At 44.1% G+C, this 18,567-nt stretch overlaps 1 protein-coding gene across 4 annotated transcripts in view; it reads right to left on the bottom strand.

Moving 5' to 3' along the window:
* Mthfd1l (methylenetetrahydrofolate dehydrogenase (NADP+ dependent) 1 like) overlaps positions 1–18,567 on the bottom strand; it is a 180,943-nt gene that overhangs the window by 92,743 nt on the left and 69,633 nt on the right. For all 4 annotated transcript variants that reach the window (XM_021173654.1, XM_021173653.1, XM_029482853.1 and 1 more), the window contains exons 18-20: positions 14,267–14,407; positions 13,641–13,709; positions 5,299–5,410 (exon numbers count right to left, since the gene is read on the bottom strand). In XM_021173654.1, the coding sequence (XP_021029313.1) occupies positions 5,299–5,410; positions 13,641–13,709; positions 14,267–14,407 (322 nt within the window). The remainder of the gene's footprint in view (positions 1–5,298; positions 5,411–13,640; positions 13,710–14,266; positions 14,408–18,567) is intronic.

Below are 18,567 nucleotides of genomic sequence, written 5' to 3'. Positions count from 1 at the left end.
CTGTCTTTCTCAGTGTTTTCCTTCCTTCCTTGCTTCCTTCCTCCCCCTTTCTTCCTTGCTTCCTTTCTTTCCTTTTTTCTTTTCAAAGGCTGAAGACTACCTGTTAGAAACTAAAACCACAATTAAACCACAAAGAGGTCCAGTCTGTATGAAAGCATGCATAGAAGAGAGAGGTCAGCACAGAGAGGCTGGAGAACGGGAGTTGGCAAGGAGCTGCAGGATTCAGACATCCAGGGACACCACACACCAACATCCCCACAGTGTGGCTTTGCTAAGTACACGGTCTAAAACTGCATTTCCTGGACTCAGTGGCTGCTTGGGCTGCATGTCCCCTCCAGCCAGATTGCTAATAATGCAGTTCTTACCCCTGACGTGATTATGTATAGGATTAGTCAAGACCCAAGAATGAACTTCATAACAGAATGAGGCCCCTGACCAAGAGCAGAGTTTTAGATGTCAACAGGGTGAGCTCCAGGAACCTCAGCTCAGAAGCTGGACACTATTGCAACTCAGATCTCAGATTTTTATTTTAAAGGGTGGATGAAATTATAGGAATGTTTAGTTTGGTCTGGCTTTCTTCTACCTAAATGATGGAGTATTTAACATTTCATTGCAATAAAACAGATGGCGAGAATAAGCTGGGTGTAACTACTCAGTGGATTCCTCTGAAACTCAAGAGGCAAGATTTATAAGCGGCCTAAAGGACAAGGGATAAAGTCAAAAGAAAGATGCCTAAAGTCAGTGGTACCCAAGCTGACCTTGACTCAGCAATCTATCAGAAAGACATTTCCCGGTAGGAGAGTGCTGTGTCAGAACATTGGTTTTTCCTCCCTACACTCCCATTGGATTTGAATAGACGCTATGAGGCATGAGAGGGTAAAGTCTGCTTGACACCAGCTGGTGGGGATTCAATGAGGCCAGCAGGGTGGGTGTCTTGTAATGGAATACTGGCGGGCTTTTGAGAAGAGGAATGGGGCGGTGGCTGTGACTCAGGAAGCAGAGCTAAGAGAGTCTCTGCTACCCTAGTGTACACAGTGAGTTCCAGGCCAAATAAAGCTACTAACTAAGGCCCTGTCTTAAAAGGCTCTCCTGGGATGGAGAAATGGAACCTTAGGTAAGAGCTCTGGTGTGCTGCCCTGGTAGAGGACCTGAGTTTGGTTCCCGGTACCAATATCATGTGTGCTCACAGCCACCTGTTGCTCATGGGATCTGATGCTCTCTTCTGGACTCCTAAGTCATCTCCACTCACATGTGCAAGAAACAGTCCCACATCCCCCAAAAAAACAAGAGAAAAAACAAAGAAACTTTAAAAAAGGAGAGAGAGAGAGAGAGAACAGATGAGTGCATGTGCAGTCTCCATAGTCATATATACATGTACATACATCCCTCATTCATGCATGCATACATACATACCACACGCATGCATGTGCACGCACAGATACACACACACTCCATGTATGCACATACACACCCCCATACTCATACATGCACATACATATACCTCATATCCATGCATGCACACACATACACACACTCCAGGCCTATGCATGCACATACACACACGTTCATGCATGCACATATACATACCCCACACCCATGCATGTGCGTGTACACACACAGCATGCACACCCGTATATTCTCTCTCTGACTCTTGTGTGTTTTTTTGTTTCCTCACAACTCTGCCAGCCAGAAGGACCTCAGAAGATGTGAGTCCTCAGCCAACGCACACTAAGAACAAACGTCAAATCAGAGTTCTTTTAAGACATAGTCTGTGGCACTGCACTACAGCAATAGGAAGTGGGCGATTGGGGGAGATACAAACACAATCTATTACTATACGTATTAAGATGTACTAGCATGGTATCACATCATAATTAAGTTGATTTATTCATTGATTAAGGTGGAGGATGGTTGAGTCATTGAGACTAGGGTGGGCTGGCCTTCTAAGACTACAAGCATATGCCATGACATCTGGTCTATTTTATCAGTATTTAACTACAGGAGGGGGCAGTAGACCTCCAAAGTCTATCCATGAATTCCCGTGGCTGTGGCTATTTTGGCTATAAGAGCCGTTGGCTATGAGCATGTACAATTCCAGGTCCACATTTTCAAGTAGACATGAGTCTTTACCTGAAAATTGTCAAAAAAAAAAAAAAAAGGAATAAAAACAAGAAAGAAAAAGCTAAGGTTTTTGAACAAATTTGAGATTCTTACAATCACTTTAAATGAGATAGTAATAATAATTAAAAATGTAAAATGTCAATGTTCTTTTTCTTTTTGTAAAAATAACCCTCGAGTTGTGTTTGCTGCCCAAGAGGAGCCTGCCTTTCGGCGGTACACGGAGGTTGAGTGGACTCCCATGGGAGCCACTGGCTAACAGAAAGGGGCCATTACAGTCGCCGCGGTAATTTCTCTAAAATTCTCATAAAGCCCTGCTCTCGTCTGACATATTCATGCAGCTGATTAAATAAACACCGCTCTGTTGTCAGGCTAAATGGACTGTTGATTCCATTATCTTAGAATAATTATTCTGGGTAGACAAAGGGAGTCCTTGCCTAGATGTAGAAGCAGAACTGAAAGTGATATTGTACGACAGTAAACAAAGAAGATCCTATCCAGGAGATGCCCCCGCCTGTCTTCAGGTTCCTGTTCATCAACACAGAACCTGGCTCCCACAGTGCACCCCACTCTCTGCTGAGACTCTAAAGGCATGTCTCCCCTACCACATCCTGATTTACTAGAGGGTAAAAAAAATGTGTCTGCAAGCTAGAAGCAGGTGGATCGTGCTGGAGTCAGGCAAGGTCTAATACAAAGATGAAGAGTTCTGGAGATCGGAGGTGCAGTGGCAGACTATATTCTCTTGCTGTGCAGCTACGATGGAAGACTCCAAGTCACTGGTTCTCAGTCTTCCTGATGCTTTGATCCTTTAATACAGTTCCTCATGTTGTAGTGACCCTTGACCATAAACTTATTTCTGTTGCTATTTCATAACTATAGTCTTGCTACTCTTATGAACTGAATATAAGTATCTGATATTCGACCCCAGTGAAAGGCTATTTTGACCCCTGCAAAGGGGTCATGGCCCACAGTTTGAGAACTGCCGCTCTAAGTGATGTGCACTATACAATAACTAAGATGAAATTTGTTATCACTCCAAAATAAACTCAATTTAAAACAGGACTTTAACTTTTATTAGCCATGTGTCGGTAACGGGGAAGAGAGACAATGAGGACTGGCTAAGGATGAGTGGGTGCCAGGCTAGACCTTGACAGGCAAAATGCCACACCCCATCTTTTAAAGTCCATTCAGAAAGGCCTGTTAAGAGCCTTATTTTGGCTGGTGAGATGATTGAATGGGTAGTGGTGCTTGGTGAGCTGACCTAGCGACCTGAGCTTGAAACTCTAGGACCCTCACTAAAGTGGTGAGAGAACCAATCCCACAAACTTGTCCTTTGACCTCCACGTGTGTGTCACAGCTGCCTTGTCTCCCGTCTTACACACACACACACACACACACACACACACACACACACACACACACAATCATAATTTATATTTTTAAAGCCCTCACTTTCCCAACAAGGAATTTGGGGCACAGAGTTAACATGGTGTTAAGAGAGTTCTGCCTCTCCCTACAGGCAAGATAATTACCATGGGGATCTCCCCTCAGACTACAAGGGATCAGAGAAATAGTAATGGGGGGCATATGCATAGTTTCCCTGTTTTACAAATCGATTTATTGTTGACTATTATAACAAAGAGGAAACTGAGCCCTAGAAAAGCTCTTGCTTCATTGCTACCAAAAGAAGGCTCCCATTCCGCAACTCCAAACCCGGGTCACTTCCACCTCTCAGTATCCCGGTCCTCATCTGATCCACCTTCACACGGTCCAAATAAGAAACCCTTCAAAGAACACTCCTAGAGTCTAAGGTCTCGGGCAGGCCACAGGAGGGCTAACATGCTTTGCAGACACCATCAGCATATATCTCTAAAGATACAATGATGCATACTCTGGAAATACCTGCTTGATGATATAAGGCAGGGAGCTCTGTCAGCAGAAAACAGAGTGCTTTATCCTGGGAGCCCTTTTATCTGCAGTCGATGTCAGAAGCCTTTCACTTAAGTGCCCATCTCTTCAGTATCTGCCTTTCCCCAGCCTCCTCAGCCATTAGCTCTACTGCTACTCATGCTCAACCAGGCAAATCCACCCAGACCTGAGCCTTGCCACTCCTGCTGGGGACTCAGTGCCTAACCAGCAAAGTACATGATTGCTGCATGACACAGATCTTTGAAGGGTCGAATTACATAAATCCTCATTTGATCTCATCTTTGTGTCTACAAGGGATTCTTAAATCAGTCTTGAGGATGCCACAGCATGAAAGTGTAGATCTAGGTTCTTCTGCCCAGCAGATGTTTTTTTAAGACAAACAAACAAAAAACCAAAGCAAAACAAAAGAAAAACACCTCACTTTTTGAGTTTGATACAAGGCTGCCGGTTAAGTATGCAGGAAGTAAGTGCTGTACTTGATTATGGGCATTTACATGATAACGGGAACTGTCTCCTGGCAGCAGGGGAAATCTGATAAAACCATTGCAGTGGGAAGCACTCTTCCACAGTCCTCGCTAGGTTTTTCATTTTTGTCAAAGCTTTACTATTAAGGCCTAGGATTGTGGCTCGTAACCGTGGAACAAATGCTACGGCAGGTGCCTCCCTGACCACACCAGACAGTATGGATTAGCAAAAAAAGTGTGAGTAGATTGGCTGGAAAACTTCCCTTATATTGGGTTGCGAAAACACACCAGGATTCCAGGAAGGAAAAAAAAAATCATTTTAATGTTAGTCTTCTGATGGCTGCTAATTGCTCAGTCAGTGAGCAGAATCTCCCATGCATATACCACGGATAGGAGATTGCACAAGGCCTGCTGTTAGACCTGCTCTGCTAACCACTGGATCCCTAGTTCTGAGCTCTTAATGTGGTATGTTCTGAATACATATCCATAGGACGACTAATTAAAATAATTTCATTAACATTTTGCAGATAAGAAAACCAAGATTCAGTATACTTAAAAATATATCCAAGGTCATTCAGTTGATGGGTGTTAGAGCTTTCAAAGGCCTACGTGCTTGACTGCAGTCAACAACATAACTGTGCTGTTATAGAACCAGAGTTCTCCAGCACTGAGACCTCTACAAAGAAAGTGTAAAGGTCGAGATTTCATGTCAACACTCAATCCCAGTCATTATCTTTCCAATTTCATCAATGTTTTATAATCAATACTTTTAAACAACGCCACTTACCCACAAACCCTTCTTCGCCGACCAATTTCAGCGCAATTTTATCAGCTAATACGGATGAGTTGCCATGAGCGATGTTGGCAAAGGGACCGGCGTGCACAAACACAGGAGTTCCCTGCAGAGGAGCGAGAATGAATTAGAGCCCCCAAGGAAACAGAAGAATGGAGACCAAACTTAACTTGGGGACACAAGGTGCCACAGACTGCTGGGTGTGTAAGTGTGCCCGGTGTCACTCTGAGTCTCTACTGCATAGTCAAAGCACACTGAGAGATCTAAAAGTACCCTGAGTCAGGTAGGTGGAGCATGTCTGTAATTCCAATCCTTGCGGGTCGAGGTGCAAGGTTTAAGAGTTCGAAGTCACACCAAGCTACAGAAGGGTTAGAAACCAGCCTGGGGTACAGGGGCTCAACCTAAAGATAAAAGCAGGGCTGGGAGGGATGGCTCAGTCAATGCTTGACAAAGAAGCCACAAGGAACTGAGCTTGTATCCTCAGATCTCACGTAAAAGCCTGCTATGGTGACGCCAGTCTGTAACTTTAGCACCTGAGAAGGGGGGTGGGGGAGATGCACAGAGGTTGCAAGCCGGCTGCTCTAGCCAGTCGGTGAGCCATGGGTTCAGTGGGAGACTGCCAAAAAATCCAAGTGGTGATGGACAGAGGAAGATACCCAATGTCATACTGAGGCCTCCATGTATGCGCATATATGTACAGTACACAAACATGAATACATACGTATACACACAAACAAAAAGACAAGACAGAAGAAAAACCTTTAAAACAAAGTGAAACCCTGATTGACTCAGACACTAAGTCTCCTTAGACAGAACTAGCCTATAGTTAATGCTGAGCAAGAGATCGCTAAGAACACACGCACCTCTGATTATAATTTTGATAAGTTATTGTTCATTGCCTGTTTATCATAACATAAGTTTTATACTTTATTTCTCCTACATTATACACTTAAAATTTAATCAAACTGTGATAGTTTAAGTAATATCTTCAATGTTCTATTTTTTGTTTGTTTGTTTGTTTGATTTTGCTTTTTTAAAGTGAACAATTAGTCAAGTTATCAAAAATCTTCCTGCTTTCAGGAGGCAGAGGCAGGTATATCTCTGTGAATACAAGGCCAGTCTGGTCTGCACAGTGAGTGCCAGGCTAGTCAGGACTACATAGTGAGAAGAGGGGAGGGGGAGGGAGGCAGAAAGAGAGGAATGGAGGAATAGTAGACTATTAGTGGACTATAAGAGGAGGAGGAGGAGCAGGAGGAGGAGGAGGAGGAGCAGGAGGAGGAGGAGGAGGAAGAGAATAGAAAAATCCCACAATCCCGGAATTTGTGTCATTAAAGCAGGAAAGATTAGGAGTTTGATGTCAGTATAGATTTATATGAGATTTTGTCTCAAACAAACCTACGAAGAACTGAGTATAAAAAACAACTTAACTTATGAATTATGAAAACCAGACAGGCCAATTACATATAAAGGACAAGCTTAGCTATTTTTGTTTGTTTGGTTTCAACTTCTAGGCTAAAGTTGCTTTCTCATTTAAATAAAAGATTCTGATTAAATCTTTAAATAATACTCCAAAAACTTTACATGTTAGAAATCTGGCAATTAACATAACAAAGAAAAAGAAAAAATACCCACCATGGGTGACATGTCCAAATGATAGAAACAATTTATTGTGGTTGTTTAAGCTGGGTGTTATATTGCCTGGGTGGCCTCAAACTTGCTCTATAGTCCAGGATGTCTTTGAACTCCTGATACTCCAGTCTCTATTTATTAAACACTGGAATCACAGCCAACCACCCACCACATACAACTAAAGTTTACTATTAAACTTTCTTTTAAAGAAAACATGCAGAAAAATGGGTTTCTCATGACATTTTAATATGTGTATACTGTATTTATTTATGAGAAGTTCTTACTAATTACTATGCTACTTAGGATTTTTATTACTGTGATAAAACACCAGGACCAAAAGCAACCTGGAAAGGAAAAGGCTTATTCTAGCAACAACTCTCAGGTCACACTCTGTCCCTGAGCGAGGGAAGTCAGGGCAGGAACCTGGGTGCAGAAACTGATGCAGAGGTCATGAGGGCTGCTGCCTGCTGGCTTTCTCTCCTGCCTTTCTCGGCCTGCTTACCACCAGCCTGAATGTTTCTGCCCACCGTAAGCTGGACCCTCCCACATCGTTCAGTGGCTCGCTCAAAAGCAGTCAGTGGGGACATGGTCCTCTTGTCCAAAATAACTCTAGCTTTGTCAAGTTGACAACAAACCAATCAGCATCATTACAAATAAGACAAAACCATTATTAGAAACTAGTAAAAATTCTAGGCTTTTAAAGTCTTTAAACCAACCCTGTCAATATAGTTATTTTTAGAGTGGTTTTGTTTTCTTCCTTTTATTGATAACAACGGACTTTCGGTCTATCTGAAAATAATTTTCTCATTAAAACATTCAGGCTTTATTCCTAGCCCAGCCAGGTTATTGGAGGTCTGCTCAGATGAAGGCTTGGCTACACCTGTGAAAACACACCCTGTTCCTTTGCTGACACTGCGGAGAGCAGGGAGTGATGCAGGGTGGGGGCAGGGCAGCTGCGGAGCATGGAAAATTCCCATGATCTAACATGGTTCAAAGATGAGAAAGCTGAACCAAAGCAGGAAGACAGTGTGAGACTAAGACAGCGTCTCAAAGCCACCCTGTGAGTTCACAACTGAGTGTTGCCCCAAGTTCTCTGGAGAGAGAGTACACAGGTCCCAAGAAGGTCAGAGTGGCGTGAGCATGTGAGGGTTCTAACAATCCAACATGCACGCTTGTTCACATGTACGAATGACTGCTATCTGTAACCCACCTCCCTAACATCTATTAACACGTCTCTTCTCTCTATGCAAACCTCTCAAGTGCTCTGAGAAAAGCATTTTACAGACTCCGAAGCGTCACGTCTTCCAACCCTGCTGCCTGGGGCATGCTGCTGCCAAGGAGAAATGTAAAGAGGACAAAGTCACAGACTCTATCCCTGGATGGCAGCTGGCTCGTCACCTCGACAGACTGTAACCCTCATGGCTGCCATCTGTCAGGGAGGTACGGGGCCTGGTCTCCTGGGGACACAGGTGACAGGTTGTGGCTGAACAAGCACAGGCTTCAGGCTTCTGGAATAATCCCGTCGGGCTGCTGTTTAATCTAAAGCAAATCTTCCATTTGAGAGTTTTCCTTATTAGCGAGGCTACACTCTTCCGTCAGCAACAACAAAAAAAAGTTTTGTGGTTTAAGTCTTTATTTCACTTTCTAAAGAGAGAGAGAGAGAGAGAGAGAGAGAGAGAGAGAGAGAGAGCGCGTGTGTGTGTGTGACTGCAGGTACATGCAGGTCTCAGTCTGCATGTGGAGATCAGAGGCCAGCTGCATGCTTGGGTGCAAGCCTTCCATTCCATTCAGAACAGGGGCTCTTGTTTTTCACTACCTACATTTGAGGTTAGCTGATCCAGGGTCCTCCCTTCTGGGCCTCCCATGTCCACACAGGAGTGCTGGGGTTATAGGTATGTACGACTATGCTTAGATTTTATGTGGGCAACGAGGATTTGAACTCAGGCCCCCCATGCTTGCAGAACAGTGTTCTTATTCACTGAGCCTTCTCCCCAGCCTTTACACTTCAATTGGCAATTAAGTAACTTAGGAGTCCAACAGGATGCTTTGATGTGTGTGCAATATAAAATGTTATGCTGGAGTTTGGATGCTGGCTGTCTTCCAGAGGTCTTTATGAAGTCTCAGCACCAAGGGAAGGTGGTAAAAGTCTTAGGAAATGGGGCCTTGTGGGAGGAGTTTGGTCCTAGAGATGGGGCATCTCCATGAAAAGGACTGCTGGACCATGGTCTCGCACTGTCTTCATGAACTGGCTATGAGGACAGCAGCATCTTCTGGTGTATTCTCTGACCAGAATCTCCAATAGGTTCTCAGTACTGTGCTTTGACTCAGCCCCAAAACCAACAGGGTAACCAGAGGCAGACCGAAAATGCCAACAGGGTGAGCCCAAAGAAACCTTTCCTCCTTATATGTTGTTTATCTCATGTAGCTGTTATAGCAACAGAAAGTTAACAGGATATACATTAGGTCTGCCGGCATACCCTGCCACACCACCCTCCTGTGTCTTGTTCCTGTGAACTGTTACCATGGCTGACTGGTGTGGAGAACCTTACTACTCCCATCTAACTGGAACAGGAACCATTTGATCAACTTCTCTTCAGCCTTGTGATCACAATCCCACTCCCCACATTCTAGTCTCCTTGCTCTTTATAAGTCCGTGTAAATGGAGATCACAGAACCAAATAATGTGAGAGCAAGAGCTGACCTCTTCCTGACCCAGGAAATCCAAGGCCCAGGGAAGCAAGGGGTACTCTCCAAGGCCAAGGAGAAGATGAATAACCGGATTAAGATTACAGTCCTGGTTCTGAAACTCCCAGTTTGGAGTCCTAGTAGACTCATGCCCAAAATGTTGCTATCAGACATTCAAACAAAGATGTATATTTAATGGTGGATGTAGCTATAAAATAAAGCACTTTGAGATAAACACATTGACTAAAAAACAAAGCAAAGCGAAGCAAAGCAAAACAAAACAAAACCACAAAAGAACCAATCTCTATGTATAAGTGTATTTATCTTGATTTTTGTTTCATAGGCAGAACGCTTGGGAATGTAACATAGGAACCATCTTGGTTTCTCCTGATGAATAGTCTCCATAGTGGTCTGTACAGAAAGTTCCCATGTTTATTACTTCAGCTACTTGGTTGATTACCAGAGCATCAACAGGGTATAATACTTCTGTACTGTCCGATACTGTAGTCCCTGTCCATGTGCGGCTGCAAGGTTCTTAAAATGTAGTTAGTTCCCTTTTTCCCAAAATCTAAATAAACACAACAGTAGAAATGTGGCTAAGCAACTGAAAGATGTCTTTAATTTTATTAAACTTTAACTTGGATTAATACACGTAGCCTGCAGCCACAACGGCACCAGACATCCATCAACGAACACTGTGTGGCTTGTCCACAGGGATAGATTTTCAGCTCTTAGGATGACTTTCCCGTGTTAAGTCATCAGTAGGTTCACAGTCTGGCTCTGGACAAGGCTTGCCGGGAATATCCAGGCCTTATACCTCTATCCCCAAGACTCCTGCTCCTCCTAGTTTATGCTGGAACATGATATCTATCAGTATCCCAGAATCTACCAAAGTCTTCAGACCGAAAACTGCTGGCATCATGGCCACCTGTAGTGAGGCAGGGGGTACCCACGCTCTCCTATGACACTAGCAATGGGGGTGTCCAAAACAAGATACTGCCCACAATAAGATGCTTAGGCTGTCCATGGATACAGCCTCCTGTGTCACTGATTCTAGAAGCCCTTCCCAAATGTGTATCTAAGACTCAAGGAACTCACAAAGAGTTCACGCATGAGAACATCTTAACCAAATTCTATGCTTTGTTCTTAAAATACATTATCTGTCCAAATAATCTTAAAACGGTCAATACCATAAATGAAAATTAGAGATGATGTAAATGTACTAAGCATTGCTTAGGACAAATGAAATTAGACTCACAGAGAGGAAGATGGCTTAAGGGTTCAGTCATGTCTATTTGTTTACTTACTAGCTGCTTTGCTAGAGCAAGGCAAGCACTGAGCTACCACTGAGCTACCTCCCAACTGTGATTCTTTTGAGACAGGCTCTCACTATAGAATTCAGGCTGAGTTGGAATTCTTTGTGCAGTCTACCCTGACCTCAATTTTCTAATCCTCCTGTCTTTGTCTTTCAAGTACTGGGATCACAGGTGCATCCCCCATTCCCAGGAATTGCTAAGATTAAAGACAACACACTACAGCACATTTGTGTGCTCATGAGAGAGTCAGAGAGAGAAAGAGTTCAGGCTATGGGGACAGGGTCAGGGGAGGGTGGTATAGAAGGGCTAGGGAGGGGCAGGCCTGGCACTTTCAGGGTTCTGTTCCATGTTCAATTGGGGCCACCGTCATTTGTTGAATAGGAGCCCAGGGATGCCTTGGAATTATCTGACTCAGTACCCAGCTCAGGTTTCACAGTCCTGCCATGCTGGCTGGTAGCTCTCATTTCGCCCTAGGCCAGTGGTTCTCAACCTGTGGGTCCCGACCCCTTAAGGCTGTGGAATAACACTTTTATAGGGATCAATTGCAGTTCCAAAGTAGCATTGACAATTATTTTATGGATGGTGTGAGTCACCACCGTGTGAGGAACTGTGTTAGAAAGGCTGAGAGCCACGGACCAGGCCCTCTGGGCTCGGCCTCCTTTCCGGGAGCAGTATTTTCCAGTGCTCCCTTGGCTTCCTCATGCCTTTGCCCAGTAGTCTGTGAACGCACAGATGGATGCTCTGTGCCATCCCTCTCATGCCCACACTGCCTTGGAGGTTTCTTTTTGCAACCATGGCACCAAGGAGAAGGTAGTGAACTTATTTGTCTGCTCTCTGCCTCCCCAACCAGTACCCGACTTTCAGGAGGGCAGGGACCTCTGAGCCCATGTTCCCAACGGTGCCCTCAGCATGCATCCATGGTACGTGGAAGTCAATGCTGAACTGTCACTATTACCCTGTTGGCTTAGCTGTGACTGACACCATTTTACATGGGGGAAAGCTGAGGTAGAGGTGGTAAATAGTACAGCCCAGGACACAAGGCAAACAACAATGCATCCATTCAACTCAACTTTCTGTCAGCCGAGTACATGGATGAATATGGGCATTCTACTTCTCTTTTTGCTTTGTCCCCCAAATACTCGCCCTCTGGATACCTCCATCCCTCTTTCCCATTGTAGCCTAGCGCAAATCATAAATTCCGTCCAGTAACATTGACCAAAGTGGACATGGATTTTCCTCCCTGGCATCGGTCTGTAAAAACACCAGTGTTAACATCTCTCACCCCAACACCTTTTCTCTTTCTCTCTCTCTCTCTCCCCGTCTCTCTGTAAATATTAATTTTATGTGTTCGAGTGTTTTGCCTGCACATATGCATATGTACCATATGTATGCCCTCTTACCAGAGGAGGCCAGAGAGGACATCTTATCCCTGAGAAGAGGAGCTATCATATGTGAGTCAAACTGAGTCCCTCTGCAAGAGCAGTAAATGCTCTTAATTGCCGAGCCCCAGCTCTAGCCGCATACCTGTCTCTGCTGAACACAATCCAGATACACCCTCCCTATTTGGACCTCTTTGAGTCCAAATCCTAAAAACTGGTAGCTAAGAAAAGGGTTAAACAATGGCTAGGTCAAATGAATATGATCAGCAACATAGAAACTAGATTGTAATGAGTGGTGTGTGTGTGTGTGTGTGTGTGTGTGTGAGAGAGAGAGAGAGAGAGATGAAAACACTTTAAATCAAAGAAGCTAAGATAAAATTTTAGTGTTTGTATAAAAGATTACAAAATTGATGTCACCACAAAACTGAGCTGAAAATATGCTCTTAGAAAACATTTCTTAGTACTTACTGTATTTTACTTGAGAAAAAAAAACAATTTATAGTTATAAAGCAAACAATTTATAATTAACATGATAGATGAAGTATTTTAAAAAGTTAAAACAGACAAAGTCACGTAAATGTGGCATTGCCACCCATGGCTGTATTAGGCAGATATTTATTTTCAATGTTCCTATTCTAGTCAGTGAAACCAAATCCAGGGTTTAAGTCATCCCTATGAATTGATAAATTTTCATTTAGACTCTCATTGGCTGGGAGTATTCATACTGCCTTGTAATCTACAGTAAGTCCGAGAAAGGCAAATGCTATGCTATAAACAATCATTAAAAAAAAAAAAAAAAAAAAACAGGGCTGGGCAGATACCTCAGTCGATAAGGTCCCTGACCTGAAGGATCTGAGTTTGAATTCCAGAAGTCAGAGAGAGAGAGAGCGAGAGAGCGAGAGAGCGAGAGAGCGAGAGAGAGAGAGAGAGAGAGAGAGAGAGAGAGAGCGAGAGAGCGAGAGAGAGAGAGAGAGAGAGAGAGAGAGAGGAGGAGGGGGGAGGGGAGGGGAGGGGAAGAGAAGGGAGGGGAGGGGAGGAGAGGAGAGGAGAGGAGAGATCCAGTGCTGGAGAGGCAGAGACAGGTGGGCCCGAGTGAGTGCTAGCTGGCTAGTCTTCTAACCTTATTAGTGAGCTCCAGGCCAGTGAACAGCACCTGACTCAAACACCAAGCTTGACAGCATCTGAGGGATAATATCAGAGGTTGACCTCTGACTTCCACATATGTGCATATACATACATGTGGCACCCCACCCCATATGCATGCACACATACACATAAAAAAATCAATAAAAATAATAAATAAACAAATAAAAGGAAAACTACTTACTTCAAGGGTCTGCATCAGATTTGGCTTGATGGCGTCTTTCATCAAAACTGTCAGAGCGCCGGTCACCCCCTACAGGTGAGAAAAAGACACATAAATCAGGAGAACTGGGACCATGGCTGATTTGTGCCCTTTCCCCCCATACTGTTTCCTAGATTAGCATCACCAAACTGACCATGCCCCTGGGATTGTTATCTTTGCCCATGTCTGCCCCACCCCAGGCTGGTCAAGGCAAACCAGGTGAGAATGCTATGCTTATAAAATACATTTCTTTTTCTTTTTTTTCTTTTTTTGTTTTTTGAGACAGGGTTTCTCTATACAGCCCTGGCTGTCCTGGAACTGACTTTGTAGACCAGGCTGGCCTTGAACTCAGAAATCCGCCTGCCTCTGCCTCCCGAGTGCTGGGATTAAAGGCGTGCGCCACCAGGCCCAGCCATAAAATACATTTCATATGCTCTGACCGCAGCTAGGTCCAGACCTGCTACTGATATAGAGAAGATAAGAAGCAGCAAGGTTTGGGAAGAAGTTAATGGGCGGTGCAGAACTTTCTAGAATCCCCACTCTACAGCAGCAGACTTAGGAGCTCTCCATTCTCCTGACGCTCCCCAGGGCCTCTCAGCAGCACTCACCAAGTCCTCAGCTGTCACAGGCTGGCCATCTTTGTCACTGGCCACCACCATTCTTCCTAGCCGCTCTTTCATGTCTGTGAGGCTATCAGTCAAGGCCAGCACGGCCATGATCTCGCTGGCCACTGCAATGTCAAACTGTGCCTGAGACAGCAAAACAGATCCTGTGGTCAGCTGAGGCATATTACTGGATGGACACTTCCAGCAGTCATAGCTGGGGGCTCTCCCCTGTGGGCCAGCTCACATGAACAGTGGCTTTCCTAGAGGGCACAGCATACGGCCTCTCTAGATTGCCCACATTGTCTACTGTCCTCTGTCAAGGAGTTGCCAGGGTAAGGCCTGTGAAACCGGTGGCTCAGTGTAACACACCACTGTAGCCTGCTCCAGTCTAACAACTAGGTACTAATGAAGGACAGGGGCACAGCCCTGGTATATATGAAGCCCCAGGTTTGGTTCCCTCCTATCCCCAAAAGTGTTACTGTCATTATCTGTCTTCGGAGCATCTTTATCACTAGAATGTCTGGCCACAAAGGTGCGGACCACACAGAAAGATTCCTTGTGGATGCCCAGCAGGGACAGCAGCCTGTAATACCCAGTAGGCGTTTAGTTCATGCTGAATGAACGAGTCAGTAACCTAATAGTTCCATTCATAGCAACCAGTCTCTGAGGGAGGTCACTTTCTGTTCCTCTCTGCCCTGCTGATCTCTGTTCTTTTTGTTGAGGTAGGAATTAAACCCAGGATCTTATGCATGCTAGAACATTCTACCACTGAGTCATGGGTCTACTGATTGTCCAGGAGAGATTAGAAGATGGTGGGATAAGAGTAACTTGCTGGGGCTGGAGAGATGGCTCAGCGGTCGCAAGGTCCTGAGTTCAATTCCCAGCAACCACATAGTGGCTCACAACCATCTGTAATGAGATCTGATGTCCTCTTCTGGTGTGTCTGAAGACAGCGACAGTATACTCATATACATAAAACAAATAAATAAATCTTAAAAAAAAAAAAGAGTATCTTGCTGGCTTCCTGTGCATGAGGTCCATTTCTCAGAGTTAAATCTCAGCATAGGTTGAGCCTAGCAGCTAAGGAAGGGAGAGGAACCATTCTGTGTCTGTTTTGTGAGGGTATGGATCCATCGTATCTGGCAACGACAGCCAGAGAGCTCTAACTTTCTTCAAAAACTTCCCAGGGTTTCTTCCTCTCTTTTCTTGGCTCCAACAGCAGGCTGTACAGAGTCCAGTGGGAACGAAGAGCGGAGACAAGGAATGAGCACTTCTTTCAGTTTGCAAATATCCAGGCACCGGTGAAGCATCTGCACCAAGTCACTTCGTTAAGCTCTAGCTAAATTATCCGGATCCCTCGAGGAGTGTGAGTCAGACAGGTTCAAACATACACACACACACCCAGAGAGAGAGAGAGAGAGAGAGAGAAAGAGAGAGAGAGAGAGAGAGAGAGAGAGAGAGAGAGAGAGAGGCGGGTGTGTGTGTGCACAGGTCTGCACTAGTGGGATCACCTTATGAGACATTTTATTACCTATTTCCATCACAGACAGATGAGGAAATGGAGGAAGGAAGGAAGGAGCTTGCTGGCTCCTTCCTGATTGAGATTGTATTAACCACTGATTTACTGAAAAAAATATTGCCTGAAAGCTAAATACCGCTATATTAAATGATTATCGTCTCAATGTAACTCATTCTAAAACAAGAGATTTTTTTTGCTGCATGAATTCTAGGTTCTGATAGCACTGTAAATACTGCATTAAAAAATACCAAAAGGTTACTGTTTTCTCTGCATAACATGAGCCTAGAAATACTTTTGCAATATGATCTAAGTAGTAGTCAAGTCGAATTTACAATGTGTTATACAAGTACTTCACTTAGAATTGTTTTATTTCTAAAACTATAACCCAGCATCATGGTGGATGCTTCTAATTCCAGCATTTGGGAGGCTGAAGCAGGAGGATCATGAATTTGGGGCCAGTCTGAGCTACCTAGCCTTCACTAATCTGATTATATACACACACACACTCACATGCAAATTGAGTCACTCTAGGGATCATTTAAGCAACTGAGGCTATCTGAGAGTCAGTGTTGCTCATTTACCAACCAGTGTGCTTGGGAGAGGAATGCTTATGTTGTTTAGCAAATAAAACACTTCACAATCATATAACTGCATAAATGAGGTTTATACTATTTCCCAGTTAGCCACCGATTTAAATACAAAGGACAGTGTACAACACAGCTAAGTCTGTGAGTGGACTTAACATTTCTGAAGAGACATGTAGAAATCCACGCCATTTGTGCACTGACTCTGCAATTACATCCCTGGAAATCTACCTTCAAAATCATAGCAGAGAAGTACACATCTAAACACAAACATGTTGGTTACAGCCTGTTTATTTAGGAGAGGTCATCACTATAAATAGCCCACATGTCCTGAACAGAAATTGGGGAGCTGGTTGATATATCTATATGAGCTAATGAAACCAGTGACATACAGTTTTACCTTTATTAATATAGGATGATGATCTATAGAGTCTGAGGGCTAAATCGAGCAACCAGCACTCTAACATACCCCTTTATTACTTTAAGCAAAACAAAATATAAGCAACCTGGCAAAGTAATTTAAACTTGTACTATGTACACTAGGCTGTCCTCAAACCTACGGGGGTGGGGGTGGGTGGGGGTGGGGGTGACCTTCCTGCCTCTGCCTCCTAAGTGCTAGGATTACAGCAATGCCCCACATGGCGCTAGCAGCACCACTGTCTTACTTTGTAGCAACATAGATACCATTTTACAGTGGTATTTTATTTTCATCTCTTTCAACTGTCATTTGTTTTATTTGTTCAACTGGCACCACATCTCTTTCAACTGTCATTTGTTTTATTTGTTCACCTGGCACCAAGTACTCACTGTGATAAATGTTTGCCCTAAGTAACCCGGAACTCTGCTTTAAGGAGGGGATAGAACTGGCATGACAGGAAGGGATTCAGGTGCAGGATTCAGCTGAAGAGAGGTGAGTTTGGGGACAGGACACTATGGTGGGATATAAGGTGGCCAGGGGACGAGCCATATCTGAGTGTTAATGGTTGAGCAACCTTATTTTAGGCACAAGAATCTCTGGGTCATATGTCCCAGATGACCACTAGTCTTAATGTTTCTGTTTTATATTGAAGATCTTGATGTTAAAATATATCAAAAATGATGTATTGTTTCCTGCATAGTCTCTGCCTTTTGTCAGCGATGGCCTCGCTCTATGGCGGCCATCAATGGCTGTCAGTCCTCTCAGGAGGATTGTTCCTGCTCTCTCTCTTTTTGATGTGCTTCATGTTAGCACTGCTGGTTTCCTCTTCCTGTGGAAGCTTCTATTATCCTCCTCCTGCAGGACACGAAATGAATTTCCTCAAGGCCACCTGGCGTTTGGTGTTGTTGATGGAGATTTTTTTATTCCTTTGTGAGTAATTGGGACCTTTTCTTGTTGGCAGCACTTAGGAGTTTGTTCTTTATTCCCCATGTTCTGAAATTTCAGCCTCATGTTTCCAGGCAGAAATGGTTTTTTTTCTTCTTCTTTTTCCTTCCCACTTTCTGCTCTGTATTTGTTTTTAAAACAAAAATGTTGCTTTCCTCAGGCCAAGAAGTTTCCTTCTTTGAATAGATTGCCCACTGTTCTGAGGGCCAGTGCTCTGTAGACTCCACTAAAAGGTGGCTCTTTTTGCCTGTGTGTGTGTGTGTGTGTGGTTGTGTGTGCACATACATGTGCACACACCAGAGGCTGGCATCAATGTTTTCCTCAATTGTTTTTTTACCCATGACTAGTCTATACTGGCTGTACAGCAGTTCTCAAGCATTCCGCTGTCTCTGCCTCCCGGTGCTGGGATTACAGGTCCATGCTGCCACCCCTGATTTTCCTTACCTGGGTGCTGGGTACCTGAACTCAGGCCCTCATGCTTAAATAGATAACAAGCACTTTACTGACTGAGCCACCTCCCTAGTCCACTTGGACTTTTTTTGAGCTAGGGTCTCTCTATGTAGCCAAGGCTGGCTTCAAACTTGCACTCCTCCTGTCTTAGCCTCCCGAGTGCTGATTATAGTTCTGCATTGTCACGCCCTGCTAGAATCTTTGTAATCAAAGGTGGGTGGGTTTGGGGATCAAACCTATGGCCTTCAGGAGTTCCAGATATGTGCTTTCTGTTTCTCAAGCTTTTGTATTGGTTTCCTCTGAGACTCATTTCTAAAGATTTCCTCAGCTAGAAGCCCCTGTAGTGTACTTAATCCTACAGTCTCAGTTTTTTTTTTTTTTTTTTTTT

Source organism: Mus caroli, chromosome 10, assembly GCF_900094665.2.
Source record: "Mus caroli chromosome 10, CAROLI_EIJ_v1.1, whole genome shotgun sequence".
Classification (NCBI taxonomy): domain Eukaryota; kingdom Metazoa; phylum Chordata; class Mammalia; order Rodentia; family Muridae; genus Mus; species Mus caroli.
The sequence above is the reverse complement of the archived record's forward strand: the minus strand, read 5'-3'. Positions and strand labels throughout refer to the sequence as shown.